This window comes from Lonchura striata, chromosome 2 (assembly GCF_050655825.1).
Source record: "Lonchura striata isolate lonStrDom1 chromosome 2, ASM5065582v1, whole genome shotgun sequence".
Classification (NCBI taxonomy): Eukaryota; Metazoa; Chordata; class Aves; order Passeriformes; family Estrildidae; genus Lonchura; species Lonchura striata.
In genome coordinates, this window is record NC_140704.1 from 15,974,210 (window position 1) to 15,992,778 (window position 18,569).

The 18,569-nt window shown below is 37.4% G+C and overlaps 1 protein-coding gene across 17 annotated transcripts in view; it reads right to left on the bottom strand.

The window, feature by feature from the left end:
* Window positions 1-18,569, bottom strand: part of WAC (WW domain containing adaptor with coiled-coil) — a 57,018-nt gene that overhangs the window by 25,027 nt on the left and 13,422 nt on the right. For 10 of the 17 annotated variants that reach the window (XM_085564714.1, XM_085564655.1, XM_085564699.1 and 7 more), the window contains exons 4-7: window positions 12,758-12,864; window positions 11,888-12,003; window positions 11,204-11,316; window positions 9,461-9,769 (exon numbers count right to left, since the gene is read on the bottom strand). In XM_085564714.1, the coding sequence (XP_085420840.1) occupies window positions 9,461-9,769; window positions 11,204-11,316; window positions 11,888-12,003; window positions 12,758-12,864 (645 nt within the window). Of the gene's footprint in view, window positions 1-9,460; window positions 9,770-11,203; window positions 11,317-11,887; window positions 12,031-12,757; window positions 12,865-18,569 lie in introns of all 17 variants that reach the window. The other 7 variants (XM_085564653.1, XM_085564652.1, XM_085564651.1 and 4 more) reach the window with 2 other exon arrangements.

The window sequence follows — 18,569 nt, forward strand, 5'->3', positions numbered from 1 at the left end:
TGGAACCCACTGTCTCAAGGCTGCAAACACAGCTCCACCATTTGCCATGGACAGATCCAGAATGCACTGGTAAAGGGTGACGTTCCAGAACATTTGCAGTACATTAATGACATCATTGTATGGGGGAATACAGCGGAGGAAGTTTTTGAGAAAAAGGAGAAGATAATTCAAATACTCCAGAAGGCAAATTTTGCCATAAAGCAAAGTAGGGTCAAGGGGACCTGTACAGGAAATTCAGTTTTTAGGAGTAAAATGGCAAGATGGACATCATCAGAGTCCAATCAAAATAGCAGCCATGTCCCCACCAATGAGCAAACAGCAAGCACAGCTTTCCTAAGTGCTGTGGGTTTTTGGAGAATGCATATTCTAGATTACAGACAGGTAGTCTGGCCTCTCTATCATGTGACACAGAAGAACAATTTGAAGTGGGGTCCTGAACAACAGACTTTTAAACAAAACAGGATCATGCAGTTGTCCTTAGGCCAGTCAAGACAAAAGATGTGAAAAATGTGCTCCACACTGCAGTCAGGAAGAATGGTCCTTCCTGGAGCCTCTGGTAAAAAGCACTCAGGGAAACTCAAGGACAACCCCTGGAGTTCTGGAGTCAGGATACAAGGACTTGAGGCCTGCTACATCCCAACTGAAAAAAAGGTACTGACAACTTATGAAGGGGTTCAAGCTGCTTCAGTAGTGATTGGCACCAAAGTACAGGTACTCTGGGCATCCTGACTGCTGCTGCAGGCCTGGATGTACAAGGGAGAAGTCCCTTCCACACCTGATGCCACTGATGCTACTTGGAGCAAGTGGGTTATGCTGGTTACACAGCAAACTCAAACAGGAAACCCAAATCACCTTTGGATCCTGGAAGTCATCACTCACTTGTCGAAAGATGAAAATTTCAAAGGAGGAGGAAAAAATGCCATGTGCTGAGGAGACCATACCATATAATCAGCTGCTACCAAATGAAAAGTGATAGTCTCTTCACTGATGGTTCCTGCTGTATTGTAGGGACACCCTGAAAATGGAAATCTGCAGGACTCCTACAAAGTAAACCACAGAAGCTACTGATGGACAAGGTGGATCAAGTCAGGCTGCACAGGTGAAAATCATCCAGCTGGCTTTAGATATCACTGAATGAGACAAAATGGCTAACACTCTACCTCTACAATGAGTCATGCACAGTCACAAATGCTCTGGTGGCTGGACTGATGGAAAAAGACCAACTGACACTGGAGAGGGAAAACCATCTGGGCTGCTGTACTGTGACAAGACATGATTGCTTGGGTAGGGAAGCTGACTGTAAAAGTCTGTCATGCAGATGCTCTCTGTACCCGAGAGTTGGGCTGCTGAAGAACACTGCAACAACAGAGGGGTGGACCAAGCTGCCAAGCTTAAAGGGTCTCAGATATATATGGACTGGCAACATAATGGTGAATTATTTATTTATGACTCAGTGGGCTCATGGCACCTCACATCACCAGGAAACAGATGCAACATACTGACAGGCTCACGACTGAGGGCTGGATTTAACCGTGGACAGTATCTCACAGGTCTTCCACAACTACTAATGCCACACCACAATCAAGCAGACCAAGCGGGTAAAGCCCCTGCTGTACAGTGGTGAAAAGTACAGGGAAGCCTAGCAGATTGATTATATCCCATTTCCACAAATCCACCATGGCAAGCTCTACATGCATACAATGATAGGAACAACCACTGGATAGCTGGAGACATACCCTGTGTCTCACGTCACTGCCTGGAACACCACTTCGGGCCTTGAAAAGCAAGTCCTGTAGCAGCATGGTACCCTGAAAGAACTCAATCAGCCTCATTTTAAAAACAGCCTCATAGACACCTAGGCCACACTATTGAGTGGGTATATAATACTCCCTATCACACACTAGCCTCTGGGAAACCTGAACTGTACAACAGACTGTTAAAAACCACATTAAAAGCAGTAAGTGGCAGGACCTTTAAACAATGGGAGATAAATTAGGCAAAGGCTACCTAGTTAGTTAACACTGGAAGCTCTACCAAGCGAGAAAGCCCTGTCCAAAAAACACTTTCATAGAAAGGGATTAAGTCCCTGTGGTGCATATGAAGAATGTATTAGGGAACAGTTTGAATTAGTCCTTCCTCAAGCAAAGGCAAAACCTATCTACAGGGTAGGCAAACCCATCCATGTTTTTGCTCAATGACCTGGCTGCACTTGGTGGGTAATGCAGAGAGATAGGGAAACACTATGTGTACCTCAAGGGGATTTGATTATATTGTGAGAACAGTCTGTAATGCTGAATTTTAAAAACACTGGCTGCTGACTGACACTGTCACTGTATGCTGTATGTATGTCACTATATGTATATTGTGGACAGTACAGACTGCTTCAGATGTACTAATCAGGAGATTCTGATACATCTTGCAATTAGCTGGGAGCACACCAGTTGGAAGGTGTAGGATTTGGGCGTGACGTAGGTGGTATAGAATAACGGGTGGATAAGATCCTGGATCTGGCCAGCATAGGGCTAATTTCTGGAGCAGCCAGGAAGGGCAGTTATTTTGTACCATCTCACTTCACTGCCAGGGCTGGAGAAGGGAATCTGTCTCCAGTCTGAGAAGGTGGCAGCATCTCCCATATTGCGATTCCCCCGTGGTCAGCTTTTGTTCGCATGTGAATTTTTCACCTTTTTTATAATATTGTTGCTTTTACTATTCATTTCTTATTTCATTGCTGTTTCCAGTAAATTGTTCTCATCTCAATCTGTGATCTTTACCTCCTCTCCACAAAGGGAAACTCCTCTGTGATGGAAACTCACATGTTAAAAATATAGATTACAAATTAGTTGTATATAATTGCAATTTTCATCAGCTTAATTTAAACCCATCTATCTTACTTCATGGCTTAGACAGGATACTAAATCCTAGAATTGCTGCCAACAAAACAAAGCCTCCAAATATCTTCACATCCATTTTTGAATAATGTAGCTACAAAGTTTAGAACCTTGTTTAATTTTTGATGCTGTACAGAGCCTGCAAGTTTTGCCTTTTGAAGTTAATTTAACTAGCCAGAACTCCTCAAGATGAAATCTTTGACAAAAACCCTCAGGTATCACTCACTAGGGTGTATGGATTTCCCCTGCTTTTTCCACAAATAGAAGCAGAAACTCCTCACTCCTTTCTTCTCCTCTCTAATTTCTTTTTCTGTTTCATTGTTTATTTTGCCACAGAATTAAGTTTACTTTCCAACATCTAAACACTATTTTTTAGTTTATCAGAATTTTCAAAAATGCCTATTAATAATATAAGCCTGTGGTTCTTAAGTGCACTTGAAGCCCTCAAACATCATGAAACACAGTCAAGATGAATATAGCATGCTGAGAAAAGTTAAATATCTCCACAAATTTAAATCCAGTAGCTTTTCAATTCTGATACACAGGTCCCTACACCTGTGTCAACATCAATTCATGTTCCTTGACAAGCAATCTACACTACTATTGCAGAATAAGGATTTGGATTACATGGCAGTCATTCATAAACCTAACCTGAACCATTAAGCATCAGACTAATTTTGATATGACAACTGGAATTCTACTAATACAAAATGCAAATTAATCCACATCTTATAAAAAATTTTTGTAACAACTTAAGACTTTTGCAGGCTTTACACCACAGACTATGGCTGATGAAGTAGAACAGGGCAAGGCTGCAGTCTCTTCATTATCAACATCAATTTCAAAACAAATGCTATGCAAATGACTCTAACCTCACCTAAAATTTCAGCTTTTATCATGGAAGTCCCAAGGAAAGCTTTTTAAATAATAAAAAAACAGAATAAAAACTAAAACTAGAACACATCATGCTGTGATCGCTTGAAGTTGTAAGAACTTCATTAAATAAAATTTGTTTTATCTCTTCCTCTGAATAACTAAAAAAAAAAAGAAAATTAGATAATTTTTAAATTACTGTTTGTGATTTTAAAAATATGATTTGGCACCAATTTTCCATTATAAGCTATGCACAATAAAGCCTCAATATCTAGAGCTTTTAAAAAAAATTTAAAAATCCATTCACTTTGTGGCAATAATGTGAAAACACAGTTTGCCTTCTGACAATTATGCAAATAAGTTTATTAGATGCAGCCTACATACAGACCTGTATTATAGAACTAAACACCTTTCTGGACTATCAACTGCATTCACGTGGAAAAAAATGACCAAAAATAAAGCCATAAAAAAAAAAAAAAAACCACAAAAAACCCAAAAAAACCCCCCAAAAAAACCAAAGAAAACCAGAAAACCCCAACCCCCCCACCCAAGAAAAAACAAACCACACCAAAAAACAGAGGAAAACTAAGTAAAGCAGATAGCAAAAAGAAATACCATTAGATTTGGAGATTAATTTAATGAGAAGAACTATTAATTGGTTTAATATTAAGAACTATTAATTGGTTTAATATTAAAATGGAGCAGGAAAAAACCTTTTTATAATGAAAATAATTTTTGAAAACCACAATGGTTAGGGAAGACCTTTCTATTCATAACCCTCTCCACTGGGAGTGTGACTCATAATCACATCCTTTGGACAAAAAGGAAAATCCAAGTTATCAGTCAAAATTTTGTATGACAAGAACCAGTATGACATAACATGCAGTTTGTTTTAAGTTTTGCAAAGAGGTTTGCCCAAGTTTTTGCTGAAGTAAAAACACCAGGTCAAGTCAGAATGCTTGTAATGCTTCCAAGCAGTGGGAATTTTTTAATAACAGGGCCAAACGATCCTTTCAGAAAAAAACAAAAAAACCAAATCATTTTCAGCAGTTTCTGCCAAAATGATCTTTAGTTTTTTTCTAAGCATCCTTAGCTTTTCAATTTGAGCCAGTACATAACTGCATCTTGCCATTACCAATCTCTGCCCTTATGACAAGAATTTTTGCTCCTAAGCAAACAGCTGATCTGCCAGGACTAATATTCTGAAAAGCAACCCTGACCCTACAAGCTTGAATGCAAGAGGATGGAAAAGGAAGCCTTCTGACTGTTCAGCTACACTGCTTCAATGCAGAGGCTTGACACTGACAGTCCCACACCTCTGTTGTGCTGCTGCCACCCTGCTGTGTCTGCTGGAGTCCTGTGAGCACCTCTAATTTGCTTACTCTCCTCTTGACCACGGTGTGCTAAGCTCATCAGGCACATGAGTGTGACAGAGAAGTGGATGGGGAAAAAAGAACAAAACTGTGAAATAACTTTTTGTGAAGAAAGGACTTCACTTCACAGCCCTCTTTCTGACAGCTAACATACTAGTACTCCCGGCATGACTAGCTTTAAATTAATGCTCTATATTAGCTAATTCTTACTCTAATTTACAGCAACAAAGATTTATTTTTAATGACATGGAAATTACTGACTACTGTTGACTAGACAATTCCTAAATTATTAAAATGACACTCTGAGTGTTCCTATTGCTTTTACCACTGATGCAATTTTTATCCCATTTAAAACAAAACAAATGCATCCAAAGTCCTTTGGAGTCAACTCTAAAACATTACCCAACCACTTTCTTGTGAGCTTGAACTGTTATCTTTGCACTGCCAGCAACTACTAGGCACTTGTGCTCTCACAGTGTGCTCTCTGTGGGAGAAAAACTGCATTACAAAATTTTCAGAAATGTGTATCTTGTCACCCTATAAACATCATCTCTGCTTCACTGATTAAACAACTACTACCCAGAACAGCTAACAGAACTGCTTTATTTTCTGCTCATGATTAAGAATGATAACACATTTTTGGTGCTGAAGCACCTGGAGTGTACAGTCCACCAACTAAGCTCTCTGAGCGCTGACAGTCACATTTATCTGTTTTACGTAGTTCTGTTGTGATCTACTAAGGACTGCAAGCCACAACAAAAATACATAAATACTTAAAAGCAATGCATTCTGTAAACACATTTGACCAAATGAAACTATAGTAACAGTATCAACTAGATTCTCAAAAATAATTATCTAAATTACAAAAAAAATTTCCCTATTTCTCACATCTGGATTACTCCAGTCTTAAAATTGATTTTTCTTTGTATTTTACCTCTGCTGTCAAATGTAACAGCAATGTTCAGCAAACAAGTATAAAGTATTGAAAGAAACTAACAGTCTCATGTAACTTTTTCTAACTGACATATGAATTGAGTAATATACTTGAAACTACAAAACTCAGCCAAAGAAGATGCAACAATACCAGAAGCAATGTTAATAACTGTCCACTAAAGCTAGCAAGTGTTACAAGAAAACCACAAGGGTGAGAAAAGGAAAAGAAGCACCAGAGTCACAACCCACCCAGCATTGCACTGGCCAGCTTGCTGTGTTCTCATAAAAGTTTTAGAATACTGCTAGACTAGAAACAGAAGTGTTGCCTTGATAGGACTTGAAGGAAAGGTGTGAGAAGCAGTATCCTACAGACAGACACACTGTTAAGATATGAACAATACAACATTTCATTCTGAATTAGAAATAGGAAAATGTGATGTGCCCTACAGATAAAGCAGCCAAAAAGTAGGAAAAGCAACCCCACACTTTACCTGCATAAAGCACTCACAGTGAGCACAAACAGAAGCAGCAGATTCTGACTGGAACATTCAAACCAAAGGGTAGAGGTCAAATAGTTCCCCAGGAACTCTCCACTACTGCCAGCCATTCTACTGCTAACAGCTGAGCTATAGTTCAGCCAGGGATTTTATTCAATCTCCTTGTGGGACTACAACATACCCCTGCAGCAAAAGAGATTGAGCTGAAAAAAGCATTGTCGTTGGGTTTTGTGTTTTTCTGTTGTTCTGCTGTTCAAAACTATTACTGCTTAAAAAAAAATACACACTGAAATCAGACCTATTAAAACAGTGGTACATATATGCTGGCATAAGGCAACCAGCAACACATTCACAAGAAGCAAGAATTGATTTAAGGAAGGACTACTGCACATATTATTCAGTCATTTGGACCAACCTATTTTTATAGGCAAAAAACCACAGTTTTACCTCTTTTTAGAAAGTGATGGCATAGTCAATGAACTGAAAAAGAAGATCAAAGGCTATTTCCTTTACTACTTAAACATAAACCTCTCAAACTTTTTCAGATTTGCAAAGACTTTTAGAAGATTGTTTGAACCAAGTGTCTCAGGACAATTACTGTATTTTCAGTTTGTATAACAGCTACAAAAAAGATTTTCTAAACTGCATATTTCTAGTACTGCAGGTTCACAGTCACTCCCGAGAGAATGAGTAACAGTAAATCATCCAAAGTACTGCTTCTTCCCTTTTCTAAAATTTAAATATGTAAAATGCTATGGAAAATTTACTGGTTTAATTTCCTTAAAAAGACAGTCTGACATTCACCAGAAAAAGAAGCCAACTGAATGTACTGTTTGATGAGCTTTTATCATGACAGCAACTGCATTGAATTCTTCTGTTGCTGTACAAGAGGTAAAAAGCAACATGTAAAAACTTACATTTTCTAGAGTAAGATTTTCAAGCCCAACATTTACCTATTCTAATTCTTCAATTATTTGCTAACTTTCTGTAACTGACCCTTTTCTGAAGCTCAGCAAGTACAGTATTTGCTAACAATCAAGTGCCATGAAACAGATCAATGAGGCATGATTACTACAGAGAATCTATTCATTTAACCCACACAAAATTAAAAAAAACACCTACCTAAGAATACAGAAATTCAGTGAAATATTTAATATGGAACCATCTGCAGATTCTAACATAAGATTTACAGTATCAAGACTGCCCTGTGTGATTGTTTTCAATGTTATACCCTGCTGTACATTCTCAAATTAATGTTGTAAGAAATATTTAACTTTCTGCCAACATCTGTAGCAGTTGTTAGAATGGGAAGTTCCTTCAATTGCTTCATGAGTCATGTCTTCAATTAATGAAGATGTGCAGTAAAGCAGCAAAATACCCAGTATGAAATCTGATCACACCAAATGGGAATTAAGAACAAGCCAGAATTGAGTAATAATAAGAGAGATTTAAAGTGCATTTAAATATAGAAATGGAAACTGTGTAGATATATTAAAGGAAAGAACAATTGACATGGATGTTTTGCACTGTAATGTGTACAAATGCATCAAACTGCAATCAGAAAATAGAGGTTTAACTGAAGCAGGTAACAGCTGCACTCTGTACAAGAACCATGCTTGAACTAGTACACTTTACTTCATGCTTTACTGTGTTTAATAGGAAAAGGCTTGCTGAAAATAACCTGTTCCTCTGTAGTTTACAGTCAGTATTATTATGTAAAAATTGCACAAACTGTCAAGAAAAAATGTAAAAAAAATTCCTTACATGCACAATTGTACATGTATTTGTACACGCACAAATGACAGTACTTATCAGTGTATTCTATTGTTCAAATATTTTGTGTGGCCAGCTGTTCTTAAGTCTGTAGAAGTTGGAACTTTAATAAACAAAAGTGGAAGAGTCAAAAACAAACACAGAGCACAAGACTGGTGTCAGACCAGAGTCTGTTTTGGTCTTCTTTTTAAAATTATTTAACTAGGCCAGCTTGCAAGTATGGACAGGGCAACAAGCCATCTTTCAAAAAAATAATTCAGTTACATATTAATTATACAGTATTTTAAATTAAAACAAAACATGATTATCAAAAATTATTTTCTCCCTCCCAAAGTCCTCAAAGCAGAATTTTCTTACACAACACCACTCTGAAAACACAACTACACCAAAGTAACACACTATCATTCATGATACACATCTCATTCTCACAAACTTTTTGAGCTCCTCATTCCTAATAATGAAGTAAATCTAACTAAAAGACAGAGATCTGAAAGGTCATAAACAACCCACAGTGCAGTCCTGATCTTCACTTGACTGTTACTGTATCTACCAGGTATTACCAGATAACAGAAATACATACTATCAGATTTAGAGCTGAAGATCCAGTATTTCCCAAGATACAGATCAAAACAGATTAACAGATTAGCTCTTACAAAAATGTAGAAAACTCTCGCTTTCTGTAAGAACTGTGCTTGTGTTGATTGATAGGTTTGACACTGGCATTCCAAACAGTAACAGAAGTTCATAAAACATAATGGTCCAAAATGACTTTCAAACTGTGTAACTACATAAAAACTCAAATAAATGGCAAAGATCCAAAACAACAAGGGAGAAGACAAGAATTAAAATATGTTCTATAAAAATACATCTTTCAAATTATAATTTGAAATGTTAATTTGCAGAATAAGGCCATAAATAGTAAACATCACAGTGTCAATTTGAAATTGTGTAAGATACAGCAAATTGGGTTTGGGGGAAAATAAACACATTAAAACAGTAATCAGGTTCTAAGCACACAATCAAACAGGAAAAAATAATTAAATTCTAGTATTAACATACTTTGAACAAGCAGTGTAATGCAATGCATCATCTAGAATACTAGAGGGAATTTCATTAGACATACCTTTTCTCTCTGTTTTCTGTGCAGGGATGGAAGATGCGGATGTAGACAGTTTTGATAAAGTGGATGCTCCATTAGCATCAAAGGATTTCTTTGGCTGGTGATCAGATTGTAGAGAAAATGGACTAGGAGGAACAGTGCTTGGGGTAGCAGTTGGATGAACCACTGTTTTGATGGGATGCTGAACTGGAGTAGAACTACTGTGAGTCTCTGCTCTTGGCAGTCTGTAGTCTCTGTCATTGTGCCTGCTCGTTTGAGATAAAATATTCTGTGGGAGCATACTGCTGGTGTCACTGGAATGCTTGTCTTCCACTTTTTTCAGGATTCCCCAAGTGATGTTGCAATTAAAAAAAAAAAAAGATTGAATTAGAAACAAGTCTAAGATTGTAGTAACTGATTAATACAGCCGCACACCAACAACTAGAGCTGACTGAACTTGTGATTAAAAAAAGCTTCAAGTAGATAAGTATCAAAAAAGGCAAAATTTAATTCTACTCACTGACAAAATGCATTTTCTCTGACCTTTGCTTGATTTAGAGCTCCGGTTAAGCACTGTGTTTTGATGAAAGGCTGCTTTATAACCAGTGTTACAGTCAAGTTAACTTTTGAAGTCTCCTAAAAAGATCTAAATCAAGATCTATTATTTCCATCTTGAATTTAGTGTGAAGAGATAATTTATGCTATTTTTCTTTTGTTCATCAAAACCCCTGAACATCAAGTATAATTTAATAGTTTCACATTCTAGCCTTCAAAGAATTCCTCTCCATGCCACTTGAGTACTGCTACAACAAGCTTACTTACAATTAATTCAAGACACTTATATATATTAAATGAATGACTCATCTGCACTGGTCACATGATCACAGACTTTAAAATATGCTACTCAGTGAATATACCAAGTAAACAGAAAGTAATTCTTTTATAGATTCTTACATTTTCACCTGTCACAAAACAAATACTCACTGCATTATGCATGACTGCTATCTTTTTGCAGCATCCAGTATATTTTAGCATATGCTGAAGTTCCAGTGTACACAGAAAAATACCTCTTCATACATCTCCACCTTGTCAAATCCCAAGAGCGTGGGTGAAGAATAATACTTTGGCTTCTGCTTTTAACTACCCTGAGAACTATGCTACAAATTTATCCAAACTACATCAGCATACAGACAGAACCTCATAGTACAACTATTTTCCAGAAGAAAACTGACAAATATTAAAGCTAGGTATCAGGACAAGAATCTCCAAGTCACAGAAATTATAGACCAGGGAAGATTTTGCTAGGAGTATTGGCGAGATAAAAATACGCTCTCAATAACACACACAAAAAAAGCCTCTGAAACCTCTGATATCAAAATCCATTGAATTAGGTTATTATTATTTTTAGATGTGAAATCTTTATTTTTAAGGTAAGAATATGACATTAACAGGTCTCAATGATCACAACAGCCCAACTAAACCACAGATTATTCAAGCTGTTTGAGTAACTACCCATGAAGATAATTAAACTCGACAGTAAAAGCCACAAAAAGGAGGAGACCATGAAAAGCATTAAGGAAATGTTGCACTAGTAAAGGTATTTAAAGAAACCACATTTGGGAGAGCTATCCACTTTGGCTCTTATATATGAAAAGGTGGGAAAAAGAGCCAAGTAAAGGGATTTTTTAGTTTTTGAAGTTTGGAAAAGAAAATAGTAATGCAAACAAGGCAAGAATATATTGCTGTTAAAAAAAAAAACCCACATACTTCCACTGGCAAACCCACTGGCAGCTGTCGCCTGCATCACCTCTCTTCTGTAATCCCTATCTTTTGGAAAACTGTTAACTGACATTTTGCTTGCTTCTTTTTGTCTTTGCTCTCTGAAGAAAAGAAAACAAAAGTTAGGTAAAACCTTACATTATCTAATAATAAAACAGTTTCATTAAGTTACATGAGATGAATTAAACTGTTAAGAGCTTGCTGCTACAGGTGAGGTTAGCAAACTCCAGCCACTGCTTCCTTCCATCTGTGCTTGTTGAAGCCCATAATATACCAGTTCAGCTCACTAATCTTGTCCAAATAAAAAACCATCCCAAAACAAAACATGAAAAACAACACTCACCCAGAAAACCAAAACAAAAATCCAGCCAAAACAAACAAATAGACCCCAGAACAAAACAAAAACCAAACCAACCAGCCTACAAAACCCCCACAACAACAACACCATCACCACCCAAAAAATCATCCCCACACAAATCAACCATACTTCCCTCTCAGGATCTGGATTGTCAAGGGATAGAAGAGGTGCCAGAGGCCATGGTAAGGGTAGGAACAGAGCAGACTTAGAGCACAATCTTTTATAGCAGTAATCTATTAGATAAGCTCAAGTGCTCTGGAATGTGCTTAAGAATATTTGTTCTTTATGTAATTAAAACAAATACAAACATATACCTTTCCAGCCACTCTTTTGGTTTTTCCCATTGTGAAACTTCTGTTCGGCAGTTGTAGTAGTACTTTTTGCCTGAAGAGCTGATGTGTTCAGACCAATCATCCGCAGAATCAAAAGCCTTTAAAATACAGTGTTGAACAAAAGACTACTTGAAAGTTTTGATATACAAATTTAACAGCTTTCACTATTTTTAAAACTACATGGCACCTTTTATGTACCCGTATCATTGCTTTCCACCACTTCTAAATACCCGTTTCATTGACAGCTTGAACATATGACCAGTATCCTGTTGCATTTTGCAAGTTTCCTCTGGTTTATTCCCATCAAACCCCTTAACAAAATCTAGCAGTCCATTTAGTGGGATATAGTAAGATCAATACTGATAACGTTAATTTCTTTCACCTTACAACACACTCAGAATTACTATCTAACCAAAATTTTTCCACCGATCACAAATTTACCGATTTAGGTTTCGGGCAATTTTTTACAAACACCACGCTGACTGCTAAAACTTTGATACTGAAGTAACTAAAATTCACAATATGTAATGCACATCAAGTAAGTAAAATCACACTGTGTTCTCCAGATTTACCGCGAAGTTCATGGAAAATATTTCTGTACCCATGTCATTTAAATAATCTAATATTTTAAAATGAATGACAGGTAACTCAAAGCTCTAATGATTACCAATTAGAATAGTTTTAAAACATATAACAACTGCAGGTTGGGTTTGCAGAGTGTTTATAAAATAAAGACTGATGTTGGAAAACTCAAGCACAGTGTACATGCTGCCTGTCTTAAGACAAAATTATGAAAATATGGTGTGCATGAACAGGGCAATTCAATGATAAAATTCAATCACAAATACTCACTGCATCAGAAGTTTTGCTTGGATTATTGCTGGGATTAGAAGAATGGGAATTTGAACTATGAAGAGTACTGTGGTTGTGTGAATTTTCTTGTGGAGAGTAACTGGTCCCTGAAAGAAAAGAGGAAGACTATTCACCATGTTATGATTTCAAAGTAATCAACCATCTGCATTCTAAGGAGGTCAAAGGGCAAAAGGAGGGAAAGGGAGAAGGAAAGTTGTCCAAAACCTGGATCACAGCCTGGTGAACCATAGGTCAGATGCAGAAGTATTTCAAGAGACCATATGCATATTTCTTTTTCATATAGCAAAAAACTCACTCTGATTCTATAATTAGAGTAATGCAGTATGTCCCTTCACTGGTCTAACTCTTAAACTTTATTACATTACTAGCAAACAAACAGCCTTTAAAATTTTGATACTCTTAAGAGTCCTAACATGACAATTCAGAAATTAACAGACATTTTATCCTCAACATTATATCAGAAAATTGAAATAGGCTTATCAACAGCCTTCATGGTTAGATGCATAAAATCAGGTTTTAAGTTTACTGAAGCAATGCTGTTTTCTTAAAACTGTTTTTTTTTCTTAAAACTGTGATTTCTTTTGAGGCTACTTGTTATTAGTTCTAGGTAACTATTTCTGTTTATGCATACTGAATAGACTAAAATTTCCTGCACCTCAGTCTTTGCAATAAAGGTACTGACATCTAGAACACCAAAAGCAGCACATCCCAAATGGCCACTTGCTTCTGGCCTCCCTACCAACAACTCTTCAAGGCAACTTGGTTTTCCTCAATGTGAAAACACTTGAGCAGCTGAAACGAAAAAGGAGATAATTCTCAACATCTTTATATCTGTATTTGTGCCTAAGCTCAAGTCACCTGAAAAGTTCCATCTACAATTAAAGAAGGACAACCATTCCACGCTACAACCTTCTTTTAAATTTCCTGCTCTTAAGGCCTCCCATTCCTCTAGAATTTCTAAGCAAGTAAAAACTCTTCCATTGTTCTTGATGGGATTTTTTAAAAGTTCCAAATGTTCACATAAATCACACCAAAGTAAGAAAAGTAATTTGCTTACACATTTCAGGGAAAAAACCAAGATATTGCAAATATAACACTCACCTAGCTTTTACTTTCCCTACTGAGAAATTTCTCAATACCCAGGGGTACTACATGAACATGAAGTACCACTAGCTTCACAAGTTGTATAGTAATCTAGTATTCATAGTAAATAAGAAGTCAAAGTGACTCGAAAAAGGCAAAGCCTTTATCTTATGCACAATTACAGTAAAGAACGGTAAAGGACTGATAGGTAGGAGTGAATGGAGTCATAAAAAACCCATTGTTTCAAAGTCTTCAGAGAGCTACACACACAGAACATAACTAAATGACACAGTATAGTGCAAAATGAGAGCCATTATAATGCAAATTCTGTCTTCTGAGGCATCTAACTACACAAGTGGTGACAAAATTGCTATTTCAAACTTCTTTCTCCCCACCTTTAACCCCGCAGGTTAGAAAGACAGCCCATCACAAAACCAAAAGGAGGTACACCACCAACAAACTATTTAGTACCCTACAAAGACTAAAGGTCAATTTGCACAAACATGAGTTACTGCAACCTGAACCAGCACTACCTCAAAACCTTTCCCTACACTATGTTGGCTAAAACTGTATGCTATTTTCTGTAAAGATATAAGGAGAAAAAAATAAGGAAAACAGACTAAGTCTCACACTTAAATACAGTTTTCCAAAAGCTAGTCCATAATCCTACATCAAAAGTATCTTGCATGCTCAGAGCCAGCAGAATGACTTAGTATGGGGGCAACTTAGGCTTGTCAAAGCGATACTTATAACCATGACACACTTGTGATGCGCGTGCCTAACAACAACAAAACCGCATTTATAGATGCATTTGATTTCCCCCCCCCAAGATATAATTAGTATATCCTAATTACAAAGCTGTACTCCTCAGTAACACCAACAGTCTCAATTTTTTTAGACACTGATCATGTAGTGAAATAGCTGCTTAATATTTTTGTATTAACCATTCTTTTAGTCTTTATTTACTATATTCTTCCAAGGTAAAAATCATTAAAATTTCTTAATGTATTTTTGTAGGTTGTTCAACATAGACATATCTAAATTAATTTCTCCTAAGAGGTAAAATCACCTCCCTTTTTCAAGGAAAAAAACGAGATGAGAATTTACCAGATGGCTTTGTTTGAACAGGCCCTTCAAAACATTAGAATGCACATTAATGCATTTAATTTACCGTAATCCTGTACCACAGTTGCAGTATCACTACGTTTTGGTCAGCATGCTTAAGATGTACATGCTGATTTTTAAATACTGTAGTGGCCTAAATACACCACCACTGTGATTCTAATCTAACAGGCATTTCCCAAACATGAGAAAGAGCCAACCACACACCTATTATACCAATAAAATATTGTGAAGCCAATTCTATCCAGCGCATAAACAAACACCTCAAATTCACTGTGCAGACTTTCAAACCCCACATGGTATATCAGCTCAGCAGTATGCCCCCATTTCCCACTGTGCCCAGCCCCAGTACTGAACCACCAAGCACTCTGCAGGAGTATCAGAGCAGCTACAGCAAGTCACACCCACCTCCAGCCGACCCCGATAGGCAAACACTACCATGCAGCAGTTTCTTCAAAAGGGGCCCCTGGGCCTCTCAGAGCTGCAGTCCTCCCAGACTGTCCCCAAAATGCTCCATCCATCAGGAATCCTGTCCTACCTGAGCTGGCCTCAGCTGCATAAAAACTCATCATGGCTGCTCCAGCAATGCCGACTGCCTCCTGTCGCCAGGACAAGCGACGTGGGCAATTTACAGGGCCAGCCATAAATGCATGCTGATGGTGCAGGGTAATTACAGGTGTGGCTTCACCACCCAGACCTCCATTCTGTTTTACACATAATACCACTTTATATTTGGATCTGTACTCAAACTTCAGGAATGAGCATACAAAAGGATTGCTGAACTGCTATTTGCTGTTGGAAAGCTTACAAGACCAAAGCAGATGATACTCTGGAGAACAAGAATTTTAGGCACTTCAAACAAGTTAAGGGCTTAAACACTGTATGTACACATGACAATCATATTACCAAACTACCTTTTTACACGGAGGCAGAAAGGTTTTAGTATGTGGTTAAATCCATGCACAGCTGTCGCCTAAGAATCTGACAGTCTAGCCAAGCAAGCAGTGCCAGCTCAAGTTGTCTGAGGAAGTTGTTGAAGATGTTTAAAGGCCAGAAAGCAACCCACAAGCAGAGGTCTACCTCTAAAAAAAGTAGGTTCCCCTCACTTGAATGATCACTTTCAAGGCCTAACCCTGAGCCATTTTAAGGTGGCTGTGACTTGCCACCAGCTCTGCATCTCCCAGCTGCATGCCTGGCAAAGCAGATCATGAGAACATGATCACCAGGACTAGTCCATACCCAGAAACAGGCCTGATAAGGTAGAGAGCATACTATGTCCCTTGAGACAATTCCTCACGGCAACTTATCATCTCTTCCTCTTACAATTAGACGTTCCTTATTAGCTACACTTTCCTCAGGAAAGAGGAACAAAGACCTGGTTTTGTACTCCTTATTAGCATATTTTCAGATTTAGCAATTGCTGATAAATATCTTTGATGCACCATAAGGAAATTAATAATGTGTTATAAATACTCCAATTCAGTTTCAGAACTCCCCATGGAAATGTTTACTGTACAATCACAGTGAGTTTCCTCAGTTTAATCATTATTTTGAAAGCAGTTAAAGCTAGAAAGAGCTACTCCTAACTGGAAGATAGCCAACAAGGGCATCAGCCCTACAGTTACATAAAATTGTAGCAGTGCAACTGTGTGAGCAAATCTTCCCTAGTGATTAACAAGTCATAGGGCAGGTCAGAGTCAAGGTTAAAATACCACAGCTATCTTCTATCCTTTCCAACAAAAATCACATCTTCCTTACTAATGCATGAAAATCAGCAGAAAGCACAAAGAGCAAGGGTCTGGGAACCAACTCAAAATTGACTTAATGCTTACTAGAGATTGGAGATTCTGTTACACTAGGACTCTTAATGTTTTTGTAAGTTTTTTTCTATATCCCAAGTGCTGAATCCAAGACACTTTGAAATGCAACAAGGGCTCAAAACTATGCTGCACTTGAAAAACAGATTTAACATACACTGAAATAAGAATACACCATTTTGCAATATGGTCAACTTTCTCTAGCAATTATTACATTTAATTAGCATCTCTATTATCACCACTACAATTCTGAAAGTATAAAAAGTTCAAATTTTGAGTTAACTAAAGACCAGACTGCTCTAATAAAGCACCTGGTTTCCCTCCTTTCTCCCCTGCCATCTTTCAAGACCAAACTAGAACTCCTTCCTTTCCAAAACCTGTACACCTATACTGGCAATTACAACATCCACCTGAAACCATCTAAAATAGATTATTCTAATCAAATGGCAAGAAAATTTAATACATGACTGTGGATTGTCCACCATCCTCCAGCATCCAAGTATCTTAGCCTAATTTACTCTTTTTTGGTTCATAACATCATACAGTATCAGAATAATAAAATCTACTGAAATGCACAAGTTGGAACAGAGAGACATTCGAGTTGCAGTATATATACTGTTGCACCACATGACAGTTAACGCTGGAACTCAAAGATGGTCTGCTCCTTCAGTCCCTCTAGAGGGAACTGGGATTCAGGAAGGGCTTTAGGAGAGTCACCGTTTCTGTGCCCACACAGTAGGCATGTGGAAAGAAACACACAGAAAAGCAAGGAAGGTCATTACCTTTGTGACAACTCTATCCATACTTTCTATGATTCCATGTTCCACCTCTGAGCTAACATGCAATCAAATTCATTAAACTACAGGCAATATCAGAATCTGAATTTCTTCAAAAGAACAAATACCACCAAGTGACAGATACTAATTAGTTGTTAACAGAGAAGACTTCACAGCCAGGTACGTTTATGGTGGTGATATTATATGGGGATAACTAATTAAGATGGCTTCTTCAAATGGTAAAAATTATAAGAAATGTATCGAGGATAAGTCTAAATTAAAATGTCTAAAGTGTATTTCAGCTGGCTTTGTTATTTCAGTGCAAATCTTTGTGCAGAACACTTTCTAAAGTACTGCATATGGGAGGAAATAAAGCAACACAATAGGAATACAATACCCAACATGCCAGCAGTAACAGAACAGCCTATCATGGTCATTTTGATTTGCCAAATGTAAAAGTAGTAAGACAAAACAATTTTTCTTCACTGCATTTTTATGAGGCCTAGTGTATTGAAATAAACATGGCTGCCTTCCACATGCAACCAAAAACATAAAAACTTGCAATTTTCCTAGCAGAGCAGTAGCCCCAGAGAATACACCAACTGTGCAATAACATCTTCCAGAAATTCATAACCAACTAAGTTGAATGCACAGTGCTTTGCCAAAGAAAGAAAATCTAGCCTGATCACTGTTCTTCCTAATTACATACTCATTATGCCCCCCCAAATAAATGTTTTATATCAGTCAAGTAGCTTTATAGAGCAAAAAAACGTACAAAGCCTTATTTCATTCCTTACCTTTCTCTCCTGCCACACTGCCAATCCAGGACAGCAAAGTCTGTACTGTTTTGCAATATCCAATTCACAGGGTAAGCATTCCAATGTAAAGAAGTTCCTTTTTTCTCCAAGTTACCATTCACACAGAATTTCACAGACATCGGCAAAAAACATTGCTATAAACAGACCAGGAGTCATACATACATGGAGTGGCACA